The 16,257-nt window shown below is 36.2% G+C and overlaps 1 protein-coding gene across 1 annotated transcript in view; it reads left to right on the top strand.

The window, feature by feature from the left end:
- FBXL17 (F-box and leucine rich repeat protein 17) overlaps nt 1-15,987 on the top strand; it is a 275,571-nt gene extending 259,584 nt beyond the window's left edge. The window contains exon 9 of the mRNA XM_064736156.1: nt 11,238-15,987. Within this exon, the coding sequence (XP_064592226.1) occupies nt 11,238-11,375 (138 nt within the window). The 3' untranslated portion in view covers nt 11,376-15,987. The remainder of the gene's footprint in view (nt 1-11,237) is intronic.
- Nucleotides 15,988-16,257: the final 270 nt, after the last annotated feature.

The raw sequence follows: 16,257 nt of genomic DNA on the forward strand, positions 1-16,257 counted from the left end.
CCACAGACAGAATGAAGTAAGTATTCTTAACTTAAGGGATTTTTGGCAGCTAGAAGATGCCAACTCCCTTTTTCCTCTGCAAATGTACAGAGAAATTACTGAACAAAATTGCGTTCCCAGTATCATGCAGAACTAATTTTTTCCAGTGTCTGCTCTATTAAATTAAAAATGTCAGTGTCTAGCACATCATTAAAGAGAATTCTTGGGTGGTGCTGAAGGGTTTATTTACACTCCCAGTTGGCCAAAATTCTTGTCTTTGTACTGTTGTCAGCTTGCAGTGAAGAGAAGGTTTGAAGATTTGTCCCATCTAACCAGGCTTCCTTTTCTGAGGTACTGACTGTTATGCTCATACCAGGTAGCTTTTATGCCTAAGAATTCCCAGGCATTTGGAAGGGAAGTACTTAAACACAGTTACATAAGGAACATATGTAAGTAGACTTCAAATGGATACCACTAAAACACTCTTTATGAGCCAGGCATTTTGGAATTTCTTTGATATGCACTTGACATAAATTAGAGGCGTCAAGGGTCCTCCCCAGAAAGATCAAGAGAGGCTGTGAGACTGGGTAAAGACAGTCTCTGTTTTATGCCATTGATTATCCAAGTGCCTCCAGGCAGTGTGTTTCAGTACATGCAAAGCATTATTGATCCACACCATGAAAATAATCAAATTATTCATTTTTCATCAAACTGCTATTGCCTTTCTTTTTATTATTTTTCCTACCATCTTACATGGACACCAGAGGAGCAATATGGTCTTTGCCTTAAAATAGATGACATTGTGTTGAGAAATATAATTTAAAAATGCTGACTTTACTATGAGGTCATCATAATGAGAGCATGTATTTTAGTTAGAACTTTTCTGGATCAGATGGGATACATCTAAGAGACATCAGACCTCCTGAAGTGTGAAAGTGGTCTAGTATAGTCTCTAAATGTTTTTAAATACCAGCATTCTGGACAACAGAATTCCCCACTTGTCTGCATTCCAACATGAACAGGTACTTGAAGCAGCTAGGCCCCTTCTCCCTTCTGATCTCTGTCACAGGACAGGGTATCAACTGTGCAAATAAATTTTTGTGTCCATGGTATGTGTGCATCCGTGCAGGCACAAGGCAGCCCTCAGGACTGCTCAAGTCATGTGTTCCATAGTAAGAAAATGTTGCTATTCTGAGTCTCCATTTCTTTTGAAAGCAGTAACAGATAAAATCAGTAGATATTTAAGGCCTAAGCAGGGCATTTTAGAGGTTTGTAATTGGAAAAGGCATGAATGAGAAGGCATTTCAGCTTTGCATTCCAGTGTTCTGCCTGTGTTTGTGCTGTGCCGCACTTCCAGGGGCAGCGAGCCAGGCTTTGTTCCTTCTTGTCAGCATTCAGAGTGCTCTGGGAGCAGGGTGCAACCACAAACTCGCCATTCCTCTGCACAGAGGAGTGCTGTGCTGCTGGGGGCTGCAGCCCAGGGTTGTGGTTTAGGACTTGATGAGGCTGTGTTGGAGTGCGGGGCAGGTTGGTGCTGCTCGGGGGCCCAGCAGCTCTTGGTCTGTCACCCCGGAAAACACCAAGGAAAGCATAACAAGGGGTTCTGTTAAATTCTCTTCAGGTTAGTTCCCCACAGCAGAATGAAAACATGAGTGTTCATTCTTCCAACCAAATTTTAATTGTAGCTCTGTATTTTTTATCACAGCTTAGGAAAGGGGATATTTAAAGATAATTGAACCTTTCCTTTAATTACTTTAAGTATCTTGAGAAAGGTGTGGGCAGTTACAGGATGCTTTCTTTCCTCCCACAAACACTGACATCAGAATTCCTAAGAGCTTTTCTTGCATCCTAAGGGCTTAAAATGATGCCTGTGTCAAAATAACAGATTTAAATGCACATTTCAAGTTTTTCTTTCTGAACACAGTGTACTGTACATTCCTATCATTAAACTGACCCAGATCCTATTTACTTCTTCTAGTTAATTAATTGATTAATTAATTAGGTATATTTTGTATTTCATATTTTAAAAAATGGAGGAAAAGGGTGATGTTCTCCATACTATTTATTTCTAGAAATCATTTGAAAGATGTCTTTATAGCACTTCCTTTTTGTGCTTTCACAAGAAGTGAAACAGCTTTACATAGTGGCAGCTTGAAATCTTTACCTGTGGGGAAAATGGCTGGGTATCAACTAGGAAATTGGGACTAAAAATTTGTTGTTTCTTTTTTTTTCTGGGTGATAGCTTAACTGGTTGAACAATGTGTCACAATAATCTTCTTGCAACTTTTCTCACACACAATTTTCATATTTCAATATCCTTTTCCTATAACTGTGGTGCAATTTGTAGCAGTTATCAACAGTGCTCCCACGTAAATGCAGGAGACATTTCTTGGGAAAATGGGCAGAAAAATGACACTGAAAAACAGAGGCCACAAAATTCAATATTCACCACTATGTGTGAATGAAATGAAATGAAGAGAGTCCAACAAAGCCTGCTGTGAAAGGATACACAACTTAGTTAATAAATCATGTTGGCCCTTATTCCTTGCTTTTTTCCCTTGCTTTTTTTCCCTTGCTTTTTTTCTTCCCATTTTTTGAGATGAATTTCTCAGAAAAGACATGGTTGCTTTTCATGAAGATACTTCTGGAAGCTTGTAGATTATTCCAGATGACTTTCTCAGATAAATTGTAGCATATATTTCCTATTCTAGTTTTGCTGAAATATTAGAGCACAGAAGTTGATGGTCAGTACAACTGACAAAATGACAAACTATTTTATGTTCCCTGAGGAAAAAAGATAGATGATCCCTGAAACTAAAAAATGGTCAGTTAAGAAATCATTTGCATCTTAAGTAAGAGTAAGATTTTTAGACTATATGTGGATTTTTAATATAATTTATCACTTTGTCCTTCTACAAAACCTGTTTTACAAATATTTGTAAATACATATTCAGTGAAGACCACAAATCATTAGCAGAGTTAGGAATGCAGCTCCTGTTTAAGTGAAACATTTTGACCCATCACTCACAAGCTTTTAATTTACACAGCTAGTCTGCAACTGAAGGTAAGTGAAAAGGAGCATTAGCTCTTTTATATATCCTAGGTTCTAGAGATAAATCTTTCAATTTCCAATACATTTTTGAGCTTAAGGCGGCTTAATCAATGACAGAATAGTGAGAATACAGAGCCATGGTTTGTTTTAATGTAATTATCACAGCAATTTGCCTTCCACTTTCAGAAAATGCTATCATTAGCCTGATCAGAAAACCTGGCAAATTGCTACCATTTCTTCTTTTATATTACAAGGGATTCATTTTGAGATTTGAAATTATGGTTTTGTGATTTGAAGAGGAATGAAAATATCCAATCCTTCTCTTTAAGAAAAATTCTGTAGCCTTTTTTTTCTCTTAAATTACTATAATTTGTTCAAGTACGTTGCTGCATATTAAAAAGGAATTGCTGTATTTTTTAAAGTTTTATGTGTATAATGTAGGAGCTGCAATTGATACATCTCTCTATGAATAATGAAGATTTTAGATTCATGAGATCTGTGAATCTCATTAGAAGGAAACCACAGCTATCCCACAACAAAGGAATAGCATTTATTTCACTTTGGTTTTCAATACAACAATTTTAAAAGTCTGAACAATACTACTTTTGGCTTTTTCCCCCTAGCTAACTAGGATAACAGATCCATTATGTGTGTAAACGAAAGCATCTGCTAAAACACACACACAAAAAAAGGGTTTTTATGCAAGCTAAAGATTTTGCTCTTCTTGTTTAACTGTTTCTTTGCTAAAAGATTTTTATTCTCCAAGCTGATTCCTCTGCAGCAGTTCTATGGCACTCGGCTGAAGATGGAATTTTCCAGAATTAATGAAATTGTCCTTATTTCTAAAAAGCACCCGCCTGAACCATGTCATTCTCTAAGAGAAAGATGGACCCTCAGTTGATGATCAACAGTTCAAAAACATGATAAGGCCAGCTCTTAAAGAAGAATGCAGTGTGAACTGGTCAGCATCTTTATGAATAAAAAAATCAAAAAGGGAGAAGTTTATTTAGAAGCACTGCTCCCTGGAACTTCCAGTTATTTTTGCCAGCTGGCAACTTTTGAGAAAGACTTCTCTGTTAGTTTTACATGCCATAATTTTGACAGATATTACAGTAATGTGCTCAAATTATTGTTAATGTAGTCAAATAGGAAGGAAAATATTCAGTGTTATTAATTCAACAGGCAGAAAGTAATCTGAAAGAATATTTATCACTATATAAATTGCCACTGTCATTTCACTGCATCTGGGTCTTTATTAACTGCAATTTTTAGAAGAAAAAAGTTTTTGAAATGTGTGTAATACTGGTAATATTTTTACCTGGAAATATTCCGTAGGTGGAGTCTAGAAGTTCATCTGATGAAATGGGCAGAATTAGCAAACCAAATAATCTGCCAGCTTGAAGAACTCCTTTAAAATGGTTTCTCTGCTTTAATAGAAAAATAAACCCTCACAATATGCAAAGAGAATTGAGAGTGAAACCTTTGTTACTTACACAACTTCAATAAAAAATAGTGTGTTGCAAAATCTCTGCATCCTCACAGAGATCTGAAATGGGTGTTGCTAGTTTGCAGTAGACTGGGAGTTCGGGGTAATAGCATTCACATGAGAAAACTACCACAACAATGAATTCCATTCCTTTCATGTGACATTTAAACAAGAACTGTAAAGTAGATACACTCCACAGGCAACCTTGCCACACTTCCTGAAATCCTTCCGAAGTGCTACCGAGGTTAGAAGACGTGTGCATTCCATTTATTTCAATTCACACAGCAGAAAAGATTGCAGATATTTCTGTTTACCTACTCCTTTACCTTTACAAATATAAACAGGTAATTAATTTCTAGGATTTAAGGCAATTTAGTTTTCAAATGTCATTATAATAACACTGTACAGACTGTACTTGCTGATGTCATTACTTATGAGTCTACAAATACAGTGCTTTTGTGTGTGTGCAAATGTGATTGTTTTTCTTCTTTTTTTTCAATAACATCATCCTCTAAGTCAAAACACATTCTTTTCTCAAGTCGTAAGGGACTTTGGACTATAGGATATTGTGCTAATATTGGTAGTGCTGTTGTTTTGTTAAAGTCCTAAACAAGGGTTCTGCCCCTGGGCATAAGGGCAACTGAAACTCTGTGGAATATGTCTGCCTTAGCTGATCAACTGCACTTCACACAAAACGTTTCCAGAAATCTTTAATTTTGTTATGGCTACAGGCAACAGTTATAATTGGGCCACCTGAGAATATAGTTCATTCAACTATTAGCAGAAAAAAATATCAAAGTACACTTTTTATAAGACACTCACTTGAGGAAGCAAAATGCAACTTAGAGAAGAGAAAGACTGTGTGAAAATGTTTGGTTATAACTCTAAGTGTGTATATATTGGATTTTTTGTAAAACGTTAGAGAAATTGGAACATAAAGAGTTTTCCATATCCATCATTATGGATACACACAATGTCTATAAAGTCATTGGCTTTCAAGCAATACTTCTCTACATGTATTGAGCCAGAAGTGTGTACAAATTCCAGTAGCTCTAATGCTGAAATACCACTGCTTAAGTAAAATGCCAGCAATATTGTAAGAAAGCCCTTTGGAGACAAATCCATTTGCATTTCTTCTGTGAAGTTGATTTTGCAAATGTTTGTATGTAGAAATGTTATGGTAATACTTGTGCCATTATTCTAACCTAACTATCTGTATGGCAGCCCTAAAATCTTTTCGTCTGAATGCTATCTCTCACCCGCTAATATTTCCCTAAAATTCTTAGCAAGTACTAGATTTCTAAGATTAAGCTAGCAGTTCTATTTATTATTAATACCTTTCTGTGCAGATATTGCTGATTCAGGGTATTATAATTCGGTCTGTTATTTTTTATTAATGATCTATAAAGTTGTGTAATTGTAGATACCAGCCTGTGTTGTCCTCAGAAATCAGCCAGCCAATGCCCTTTCCAAGGGCCAGGTTAGATACTATGCAGATATTATTTTAGCTGTCGTCCTGAATAGTGTTCTGAGGGACTCAAGCAGGTTTTGGTACAAAGTTCTAGTAATGCACTTTTGCACTAAACAAGTTTTGCAAGCCTTAGCTTATTTATTTATATAACTGCTTATTGGTTTCAGTTATTAACTTGGAATGGAGATAATTTTTTCTTTTCAATTATCAAGTCAGTTTGTCATTAAACTGAAGTCATTAAGATGTGAAGATTTTTAGGTTTTGTTGTTGAAAAGGACCTATCAAACTCTTTAGATTAATGCTGAATATTCATACACTGCATAAAACTTGCAGTTTAAGTGATGACTCTACTCTTGCTTTTCAGTATTGCTCTAGATAACACAGACATTCTTGGCACATTTTAATGGCTTTAGAGTTTGATCCTGATGCACCTCCTGATGGGAGGAGTTTTAGAGATCAGTACTAAATCTTACAATTCTTGGCAATTTAGTGAAAGAGTATCCAATCCCAGAGAAGATTTCCAGGACATGATATCAACTAAAGACAAGCTAAGGAAAAGTAACTAGAAAAGTCTTGTTTAGGAAAAGCCCTCTTTTTCTGTTCCCGAGCAGTGAATGGAGGTGTCAGTCTCATTAAAAAGAAATGCCTGGTTTGGCTGATGGTTTCAAATGTAATCTCTAATTTACCTTAACAAGATTAGGAAAACTGGAATTCATCCTTTGAATTTAATAAGATCTGTTGTAGGAGCATAACAAAAACACTAGGTTAAAAAAAATCCTGGCCCTTTGGAATAATTTTATATCTTTAGAAATTCCTAATTTTATAATCTGGAAATTAAAGAAAACAATGCTGAAATTATCATTAAACCAAATGACACAGCAAATTTAAATTAAAAAAAATAAAATTACCTACTAACTGTTCTTGCTTGCATTTTGGATTTTTCATTAAGACATGTGGAAAGTGACATAACATAAATTTCTGAAGATATTCTGTGTCAGACAAGTGATATTTCAAATCAGTAAATGCTGGCAATAGGACTAGATGAGTACATATAACATGCTAGATCAAAATATGAATTAATATTTTGTTGTGAGTAGCTTTCAGTTTACTATGAGCCTGAAAAAATCGGCTCATAAGTGTTGGTTACTTTATTCTAGGAAAAATATTCACAGAATGGTGGCAGTTTTCCGGCTTTCTGGTATGGGCAGACCATTTTACCTAAAGGAGAGTAAGAGGGTTGAGCACTGATTTCCCATTTTTCTCAGTATTTCGGCCATATTTTGTGTGTGCATAGCAGAGTGATGGTAAAAGTTCTCCAAAGAGGCACTCACAAAACCCTTTTGTCAGTGCATGATTCCACAGGGACTCAAAGGGTGTTTTTGTTCTTCTTTCCAAGATGAACTCCTAATTATCACATGAGAAATGTTCTCTAGCACGGATAATATTTGAATACTGTCGGCACAACCACACTGTCATTAGGCGAAGAAGAAGTTAAGGAAGTCCTACCCTAGATAACATTTGTCACAAAGTCAAGTGCATTATTCTGGGAAATAGGCAGTATGTGTTCAAGTGTCTTTAAGCAAAATGTATTCAAAATTATGACTTCTAGGTCATAATCTAGGCTCTAATTGAGTTAAAGGGAGATGATACCACTTAGTCTGCCATTTTCTGTAACCCATTTTCTCCTTTGTTTTGTTTTTTCCAGTCTATTCCTTGGCCTGAAATAAATACTTATTTCAGGAAGAAAAAATAATTTTCAAACCAGTCTTTGTTGTTATTTTGGTTTTTTGTTTGATGACCAGGATTTGCAAAACCTATTACTTTCATTCTTAATGATATGGGCTGCATTCTCTCATTATGTGTTAAAATATAATTGAAGAGCTATTCAAATTCAGATGAATGATTATATATTAGATAATCTACATAGTTTATCTGCAGACAGTATTCTTTCTTTTGACAACTCAAAAGATGAAGATTAATGAAAGTTCTGTGGAAGAAAAATATAGCATTTTACAGCATATGAAGATGTGGAAATTTTTAGTTTTCATTCATTGAACAAGAATGTTTAAGCTCAGTGGGGAAAATTGTTCTGTTTGTGTAATGAACTTATTTTGGGAATGACATTCAGTACTTTTGTTTTATCACCAGCCAGGCTGATCTTAGCAAAGAGACAGAAGCTTGTGTTCTAATGGCTGGGCATAAGACTTCTTTCATCTTAATCCTACCACTAGGGAAATGATGACAAGGATCCCCACAAAGTTGACTTAGATATTACTTTCCACATTCATTAACAAAGAATAAAATTTTATTTCCTTTTCTCCTGTTTTTCACATAGTGCAGTTATTAGCGCAGTAGTATGGACAGTTTTAAATACTAAAAGTTTTTCATTGTTTTTGTGTCTGACCTGACTTTTCTCATGGCAAAGAAAAGGTATCAAAATCTTTAGAAAGGGAATGCGTTTTTTCTCATGTCTGGATCCAGGTTGATTGTCCCACTGCCAGTTTTTTTCTCCTCCTTCTGTTGTGTAATCTTACATTGAATTTAGTTTGGCATAATTTTTAAGTCCTTGCTTTTTACTCTCAGGATTAAGAATATTTGTATTTGACTTAAAGTTATATATTCGATCATTTATCATGAAGCTTGGTAAGGTATTTTTTTCCTTTATCATGAGAGTAAACTCAGTTTTTCAGACTCAAAGTAATTTCTTTCTGTATATGTTATGGTTCCAAATACATTCATAGGATTTGTCATTACTTTACTGTTTAACAACAAGTCATAACACAAGTTGTTGCCAAGGATCAAAATAATAATTTAAAATATTTGCGTAATGCTCCAGTAAAAAATGGGAGAAAAGTTTCTACTCTTCAGGCTTTGGTCATAAAACAGCTGTTTTTGTCAGTGGCATTTCTGCAATGGTTTTATCTGCCTTCTTCGTACTCATGTTTATTTTGTAACTGTATTTGGCACTTGATGCCAAAAACTTCCTTCTTCTGTTTAGTAAAGTATTAATAGCAAGTTGCAAAAAATTTTATCTAGTAATAATTGTATCAGAAAAAAACTAGGACAAACAGTTAGAGGTGTTTTACCATAAATTTCTTCATAGGTTTTTAAGACTAAAAGGTGCCACTGTAACATCCTCTGTCTTCTTAAGTGTCATGGGCCATGCCTAAATTAGCCTGGTAGTAAATATGTCAGCTTAGACCTAGCTAGGCTGTACCTTGGGTACATGTCCTGAGTCCAATACGTCTGGGCATGGAGAGCATTTACTGCCTTCCGTGAGTGAGCATCATCTTTGTAATGAATTCGCCTAGTTTGTTTCTTATAACAGAGAATATGCATAAAACACTGTCTCTAAAACGATGATATCCATGCTGTTCTAACAAATAATGCCCAACAGGTAAGTGCTAAATCATAACAACTTCTATGTACTAGCAAAATTTGCAGCTATCTAGGATAAATAATGCATCTTCTTCAAGCCTCCCATTAAGAAAGAGCAAAATAAGTCATTGTCGGTTGTAACCCTCTTTGTTGTGGCTGAGTTAACAACTAAGAGGCGTTTCTGGTAGCCTGGTTGATTCTGCCATGGGTCTCTGCAGCATAACTCTAATGAGAAGAGACTTTTGGTTATTTTTTGGATAGGCATAAAGTAGCAAATTACTGCTACTTTGAGGATTCTTGCCTTCCAAGCAATATTTCTGTGAATTGTAGCTTACAATTTGTGAGTATGTATTCAGCTGTAAATATCAAATATTATGGGGGACTCGTGCTATCTCTGGTTTCATTTTGCTTTTTCAAAGTCACTTCTTGTTTTTCAGCACTGAAAGATGTTACTGTAACATAGCAATTTGCCAGAGAAGTACAGTTTGTGCTGTGAAGTTAAACCAGTTTTCTATCCAAGTCAGTCTCAGTTAGATGAAACTTCCAATGAAGATTGAGTATTTCTATTATCAAAGTAGAAGAACTGGATATTAAACCTTTCATTTATCCTTGTCATTGGGTGCAATCACTGTTCAGAAGGAAGCTCTCCTTGTTATCTTTTAAGGACAAAAATATTATTAGATACTGTGGTTACCGTGCTTTAAAAATATTTTTCACAAGACAGATCTTTGTAATAGTAGTAAACGTTTTTCAGTCTGGCTTTTTACTTTTGGCCTTGAAAGTGGAACACTGAAGGAAGAAAAGCAAACAATGCCATCAGTTGTGCATGCTACTGATGTAGTGTTTCAGTAACTGTAGTATCAATGCATTTTAAAATGCCCTGTTGTTCAGCAAAGATTTCAAAGAGAGCCAACTAGAAGTCATGGTTCTTAGGTTAATCTTTTATTTTTCTAAAGGCTGAAAAAAGCTATTTACCTGTGTGATATGAACTGTAATTGTCTTTAAAATAATTGACAAATTAATCCGCTCACAGCACTGGAGTTGTAAGGGCGTTAGGTTTAGCTGGATTTGTCTGATTACCTTGTTTTATGAAGAATAAAAGTGCTAACATTGATGTCTCAAATTTAAGAGAGACATCCCAGACCCAACCAATCTTGTATGTTTTAATTATTGGTACCAATTCTGCAGTGTTATCCTCACAAAAATAAAATAAAATCCTATGCCAGTGATGTATGTGAAGACATGCAGGACTTTTACCTTTTGGGAAAAGGGACATAAAGCAGTAATTGATCTACCTGCAACATAGAATAGTTCATATTTTTTCCCCATCTTTAGTCATGTTATCGATAACTTTTCCTTTCAGGCCTGTTGATAGCAGCCATACAGTGCAAGTTCATTTTAATGAAGTTAATTGTGGAGTTACTACTTAGCATTTTTAAATGTCTCCCCAACTGTACCATAAATCAATTAATAGATGTAATCTATTTTCATTTGCCAAAGCCAAAAAAATCTCACATTTTTAAATGTATGTCTGCTTGAGCAACTTTGAGTAGATAGGTTCTATTTCAAGTTAGAAATCTATTACTCTGGGCAGCATTTTGTTTAATCAGGATGATAAAACTTCTTCCTTTACAATGAAATCATAGCGGGGTTTGATTTTGGTTTTTTTCATTCTGGTTACAGAATGTAACCAGACATTATATTCTGTATATTTATTTTGTGATAAATGTACCCAAACCCATAGTAACAATGAGGAGCCCCATCCTGGAAGTCTGCCCAGGAGTCCAAAGCTTTTCCATTCTTCTAGCTTGCCTACTGTTACCCTTTCCATTCACTTCCTGCACGTCACAGGTTCTGTTCTTCTGTTGCAGGTGAACGAGGCCACAGTGGAGCAGCTGGTGCAGCAATATCCACATATAACCTTCAGTACTGTGCTGCAGGATTGCAAGAGAACGCTGGAGCGGGCTTATCAAATGGGCTGGACACCCAACATGTCTTCTGGCTCCTAACTCTCTGTACCAACATGTTCCACACTCTGCTGCATTCGGTAGATCTAATGGGGATTGCAGAAGGGTTTATAACCTTTCAAATGATGCAATATAGTTGTGAGTTTACAGAGGTTACAGTAAAATGTCAAAAGCTGTACACTGACTTTAATGTACTGTACAACTAAGTACAAATATTGAAGCAAAACTTTAGAAATGCATTGTGGTTTTGTTTGCATAAAAGTGGTAAAAGCCTTTGACAAACTTCTTGAAGTGGATTCCTACTAGTTCTCTGGATAGTTTGAGTTATAGATGTTAAGCTTGCATTCTTCTGTTTACTTTGCCTTGGTCACGTGTGTTTCCTTTGATCTGTAAATGGTAACTCAGTGCTAGCACCAGTGCAGTTGATCAACAGAGGCATGTGTTGAAACTGGGAACTAAACTTGATGCTTTTCATTTACTAAAGCTATGCCAGAGGTTTTAAGATACAGAGTAATAAGAAAATCTACAGTGAATTACCATTTTCTTATCAACATCTTCCTTTTTTTTTCTTTAAATATAAGAAGCTGTAGTGATATTAAAATCTTTCCACCTTGACATTTTAATAATGAATAACACTGCTTACCCTAACAATGATAGTGAGTTACACTTCATGAAGACAAAGAATAGCTGAATACAACAACGATCAGAGATAAGTTGGTGATGCTTTTTATATTTGGCTGAAAATATTTTGTGTCTATTTTAAATTAACTTGAATCCTCTGACTATGTTGTTCTGTTGATAAATTGAAAAATTCAGATGAATGGGTATAAGTCAATAGCAGGATCCCTCTCATTTCCTGTGTGGTTTTATTTTAGAATGGATCTTGCAATGCAAATAGTGATTACCTTGAGAAGGCCATCTAAACATGAGTCCCATCGTGGGTATCTTTGGTAGGATCAGATGCTTCTTAATGTGTGTGCAAGGAGATATCCAAATTAAACACATAATATGATTCATTTTCTTTGTGGGACTGTTATGGTTTAACTCGAAACAGCAATCAAGTACCACACAGCATCTCTCTTATGCTGTCTCACACATTGCATTTTAAGGAGTTAAATTTTAGCAGGGAATTGTGAAAAATACAGACATTGCAGCTTCAATTTGGAGTTGCCTTAACTTTTAGAGTATTACCATTTGGTTAAGAATGTTGTCAGGTATGTAACACTGGATATTTGTTTCTAAAAGATTTTAATTTTAAAAGCTTTTAAATCCAAACTATGAAATGCTTAAGCTTCAGCTGAAAAGTTGCCATTATTGTCAAAATGTTTTGCTAATCCAGAAGGCCTAATGCAGCATAACATAAAAGCTTGTTTAGTATGGCTGTGTAACCCTGTAAACCTATTTGTTGATTTCCATAGCATAATTTTTTACAACAGAAACATCAGCTCACATTACTTCTAGTGAGGATGTTGAATGTTTTCTTATTAGACTTTTCAAAATGGGGATGAACTAATTTCTCTGGAAAAAAAATATATCGTAAAGATTTTGTTTAAAATAAGTGGTAAATACTTGTGAACATATGTAATGCTATGCTGTTTATTTACTCCTAAATGGTAATAATATTTTAAGAATAAAGCCAGTGAATTTTTTTGCAGATATAGTACAGAATCTTAGTCAATTTTCTTTTAATGTCTCTTTACGAGTGCATTAAAACTATTCACACAATTTGTAAGTTTCTATTTTTTTGTGAGACCTTTGATCTTGCAATAAATTTTAATAAAATAAGAAAGATGTGATGTTTTCTGTTTATCTGTGCTTCTAACTGTAATTAGACTGTACTAACAGAGAGTCTGAAATCGCCATTGTTGAATAGATAGAACTCACTTGGACATGATCCTTAATAAACTAGCCCTGCTGTGACTGACAAGAGTTTAATTAGATGACATCCATAGATCTTTTTCCATCTAAAATGTATTGTAACTCTACAGATTTTTAAAATAGTATGGGTCTGGTTGGTTCTCTATTCACTTCAGTCATATAAGTCACTTCCAGTAGTTTTGCCTTTTAATGACTACTCATCTCTCAGTTTTATGAACATACTGATCTATAGATCTCACCATGACTACTTAATTTTTGTTTTATGTGTTATAAGAACTCTAGATAGAAATATGTTTTTCTAATTGCAGTGTTGACACAGATAGTTCCTTGATTTCCTTATATTAATAGTTTCCAAAGTAGTTTTAGAGGAATAAATAGTACTGCACACTCATCTTTGACATGTCATGCAGGGAAAATATCATTATGATGGCAGAAAAGCTACTGCATCTTGTAAAAATAAAAATTATCCCTGTTTTCTCATATGCAAAACTTAGAGTGAACTGAAAAACTCATAGGTGTCTTCTGGATTCCCTAGGTCCAAAAGGCCTGCTTTACTAGAAAAAAAATGTCCTTTTCTCCTTCAAATTCTTTGTGGGAACCTGCTGTTAAGATAGGGTAACCTGTGGCTCAGCACTTCCTCATCAGAAACATTTCTAGGATGGGCTTGTTCAGCCTGCAGGAAGGGCTCAGACAAACTCTTAAATGTTTTCTGAATTAAGGGGTAGATGGTTGTAGGAGAGAGACAGATAATGTTTCTTTTCAGTCATTCACTCTTTAAATCCAGGTGTAATTAAGGCTTAAAGCAAACTCAGATAGTTCGCCTGGTGGTCATTCCACCCGTCTCTCACCACCTCAGGGGTATGTGGAGGGGACTGTTCCTGTGCAATTTGTCTCACCAGAGGGAATGGCTGCTGTGATGTTTCTCATGCAGGTTCAAAGTCACTTTACCCAGGCTCCCAGATTAGTGGGAAATCTAGTGAAATGCCAAATCCTAGATGGCACATCTCCCTTGTTATCAGGTGCTCTGTGCAGTACTAGGCATATTCTAATAGTCTTTGAACAGGGACAAAGTGTATTTCTCTCAAAAATACCAAAACTGTGTAGTTGAGCCAGTTATGTCCCATCAGATGGGGTGAGTATCTTCAGGCTTACATGTGAATGTCCTAGTACCCCAGGTGGGAGTTTTACACCTGAGCCAGTTGTGCAAAGGAGGACATGGGCATGGTAGAAAGTTTTATCACACCTCGCATGATCTGCTTCTTATCAGCCTTCTCTGTTGCCTGGCTCAAAACCCAGCTTGCTGCCGAACAAAGGTTTGTTTGTTGTGGCCATCCTCCACTGGTGGTCATCCTCCACTCGCTCACCCTCTCTGCACCTTGGCTGTTCTTAGGCCGAGAGATCAGAGATTTTGCCACCACACATCTGAAAGCTCACCTCCCCACTTTGGTTGGGCGTGTAATTCTGCCCCCAGCAAATTTTTTTTGCTGCTTTTGCCAGTGGCTGATTGAGTCACTAACCTCTAACATTTTGGTCTCTCACACTCCCCTGCAAAGGATGCACCTGTTGGAGCAAGTCCAGGGGAGGCCACCAGGATGATGAGAAGGATGGAGCAGCTCTACTTTGAGGAAAGGCTGAGAGAATTGGGATGGCTCAACCAGAAGAATAGAAAGTTTCAGGATGAGGTAGCTCTGGCCTTCCAGTACCTGAAGGCAGCCCACAAAAAAGATGGAGAATAATTTCTACATGATCATGTAGTGACAGGTCAAGGGAAATAATTTCCAACTGAGGGACAGCAGGTTGACATTAGATACAAGGAAGAAGTTGTTTACTGTGAGGGTGATGAAGCACTAGAACAGGTTGGCCAGAGCGGCTGTGGATGCCACTTCAAGGAGGTATCAAGGTCAAGATGGAGTTCTGAGCAACTTGGTCTCTGCCAGTGTCAGAGGGATTGGATCAACCAAGTGATCTCTAAGGCCTGATCTAACCCAAGATATTGTTTGATTCTATGAAAACAAGTTTCAATCCCTTTTAAACAAGAAAATAATCCTACTTAGAATAATTAACAATTTTTTCAGGCTCTCAGCTGGGCTCCTCATGAGCTTAATGATGTCCACCGAGATTATCAAGATAAACATGGCCTTGGTGTGTCTTCATAAACTGTAGTTTTGGCAGGAGCAAAGTCAAGGGAAGCAGCAGGTCACATACACTTTGGTTTTATGAAAATAGAAGCCCAAAGTAAGCTTTCTTCAGGTCATGGGATTTTGAATGAGGAAAGGAAAAGGACTGTTTCATCTAATAAATAATTAGGATAGAATAGGATAGGATAGGATAGGATAGGATAGGATAGGATAGGATAGGATAGGATAGGATAGGATAGGATAGGATAGGATAGGATAGGATAGGATAGGATGGCATACACTATTTCTATTGGAAGGCACCTGTAGTGACCAACTAGTCCAACTATCTGACAGTGCTGAGTAACAAAGGGCATGATCCAAAAACCTCTTGAACACTGACTGGCTTGGGCATTGATCATCTGCCCAGGAAGCCTGTTCCTGTGCTTGACTACGCTCTTGGTAAAGAAATGGTTATTAACAAAATAATGCTTTGCAAAACAACAATGGTGAGAGCTTGTATGAAAAGAATATGATACCTTACCTTGTAAACATTCAGATTTGTATATTAAAGCAGGTGAGGATTTATGCTGCTTATTTATGAAACCCCATATTAACAGAGAGTCACTTCAAAGCAGATCCATTTAAAGACTCCACTACAATAAAATATTTAAAATAATGTTAACTTGCCTCCTGTAATTTTTTTCTTAGAGCTTTCTCCCTGAGTGATCTGTGATATTGGTATATAGGTGACTGAGATTTTTATTTGAAATTCTGGTATACTTAGAAGCAGAGATGTGAAGCTCTTTTTTCAAACCACAGACACCCTGGGAGATGCTCCAGACTTGAGCATGTGGAATCAACCATGGATTGGCACCACTGAAAAACCAAATAATTCTTTGTGATAATAGCTGTGCTCTGCCAATCTAAAC

This window comes from Zonotrichia leucophrys, chromosome Z (genome assembly GCF_028769735.1).
Source record: "Zonotrichia leucophrys gambelii isolate GWCS_2022_RI chromosome Z, RI_Zleu_2.0, whole genome shotgun sequence".
In the NCBI taxonomy this organism is placed as follows: Eukaryota; Metazoa; Chordata; class Aves; order Passeriformes; family Passerellidae; genus Zonotrichia; species Zonotrichia leucophrys.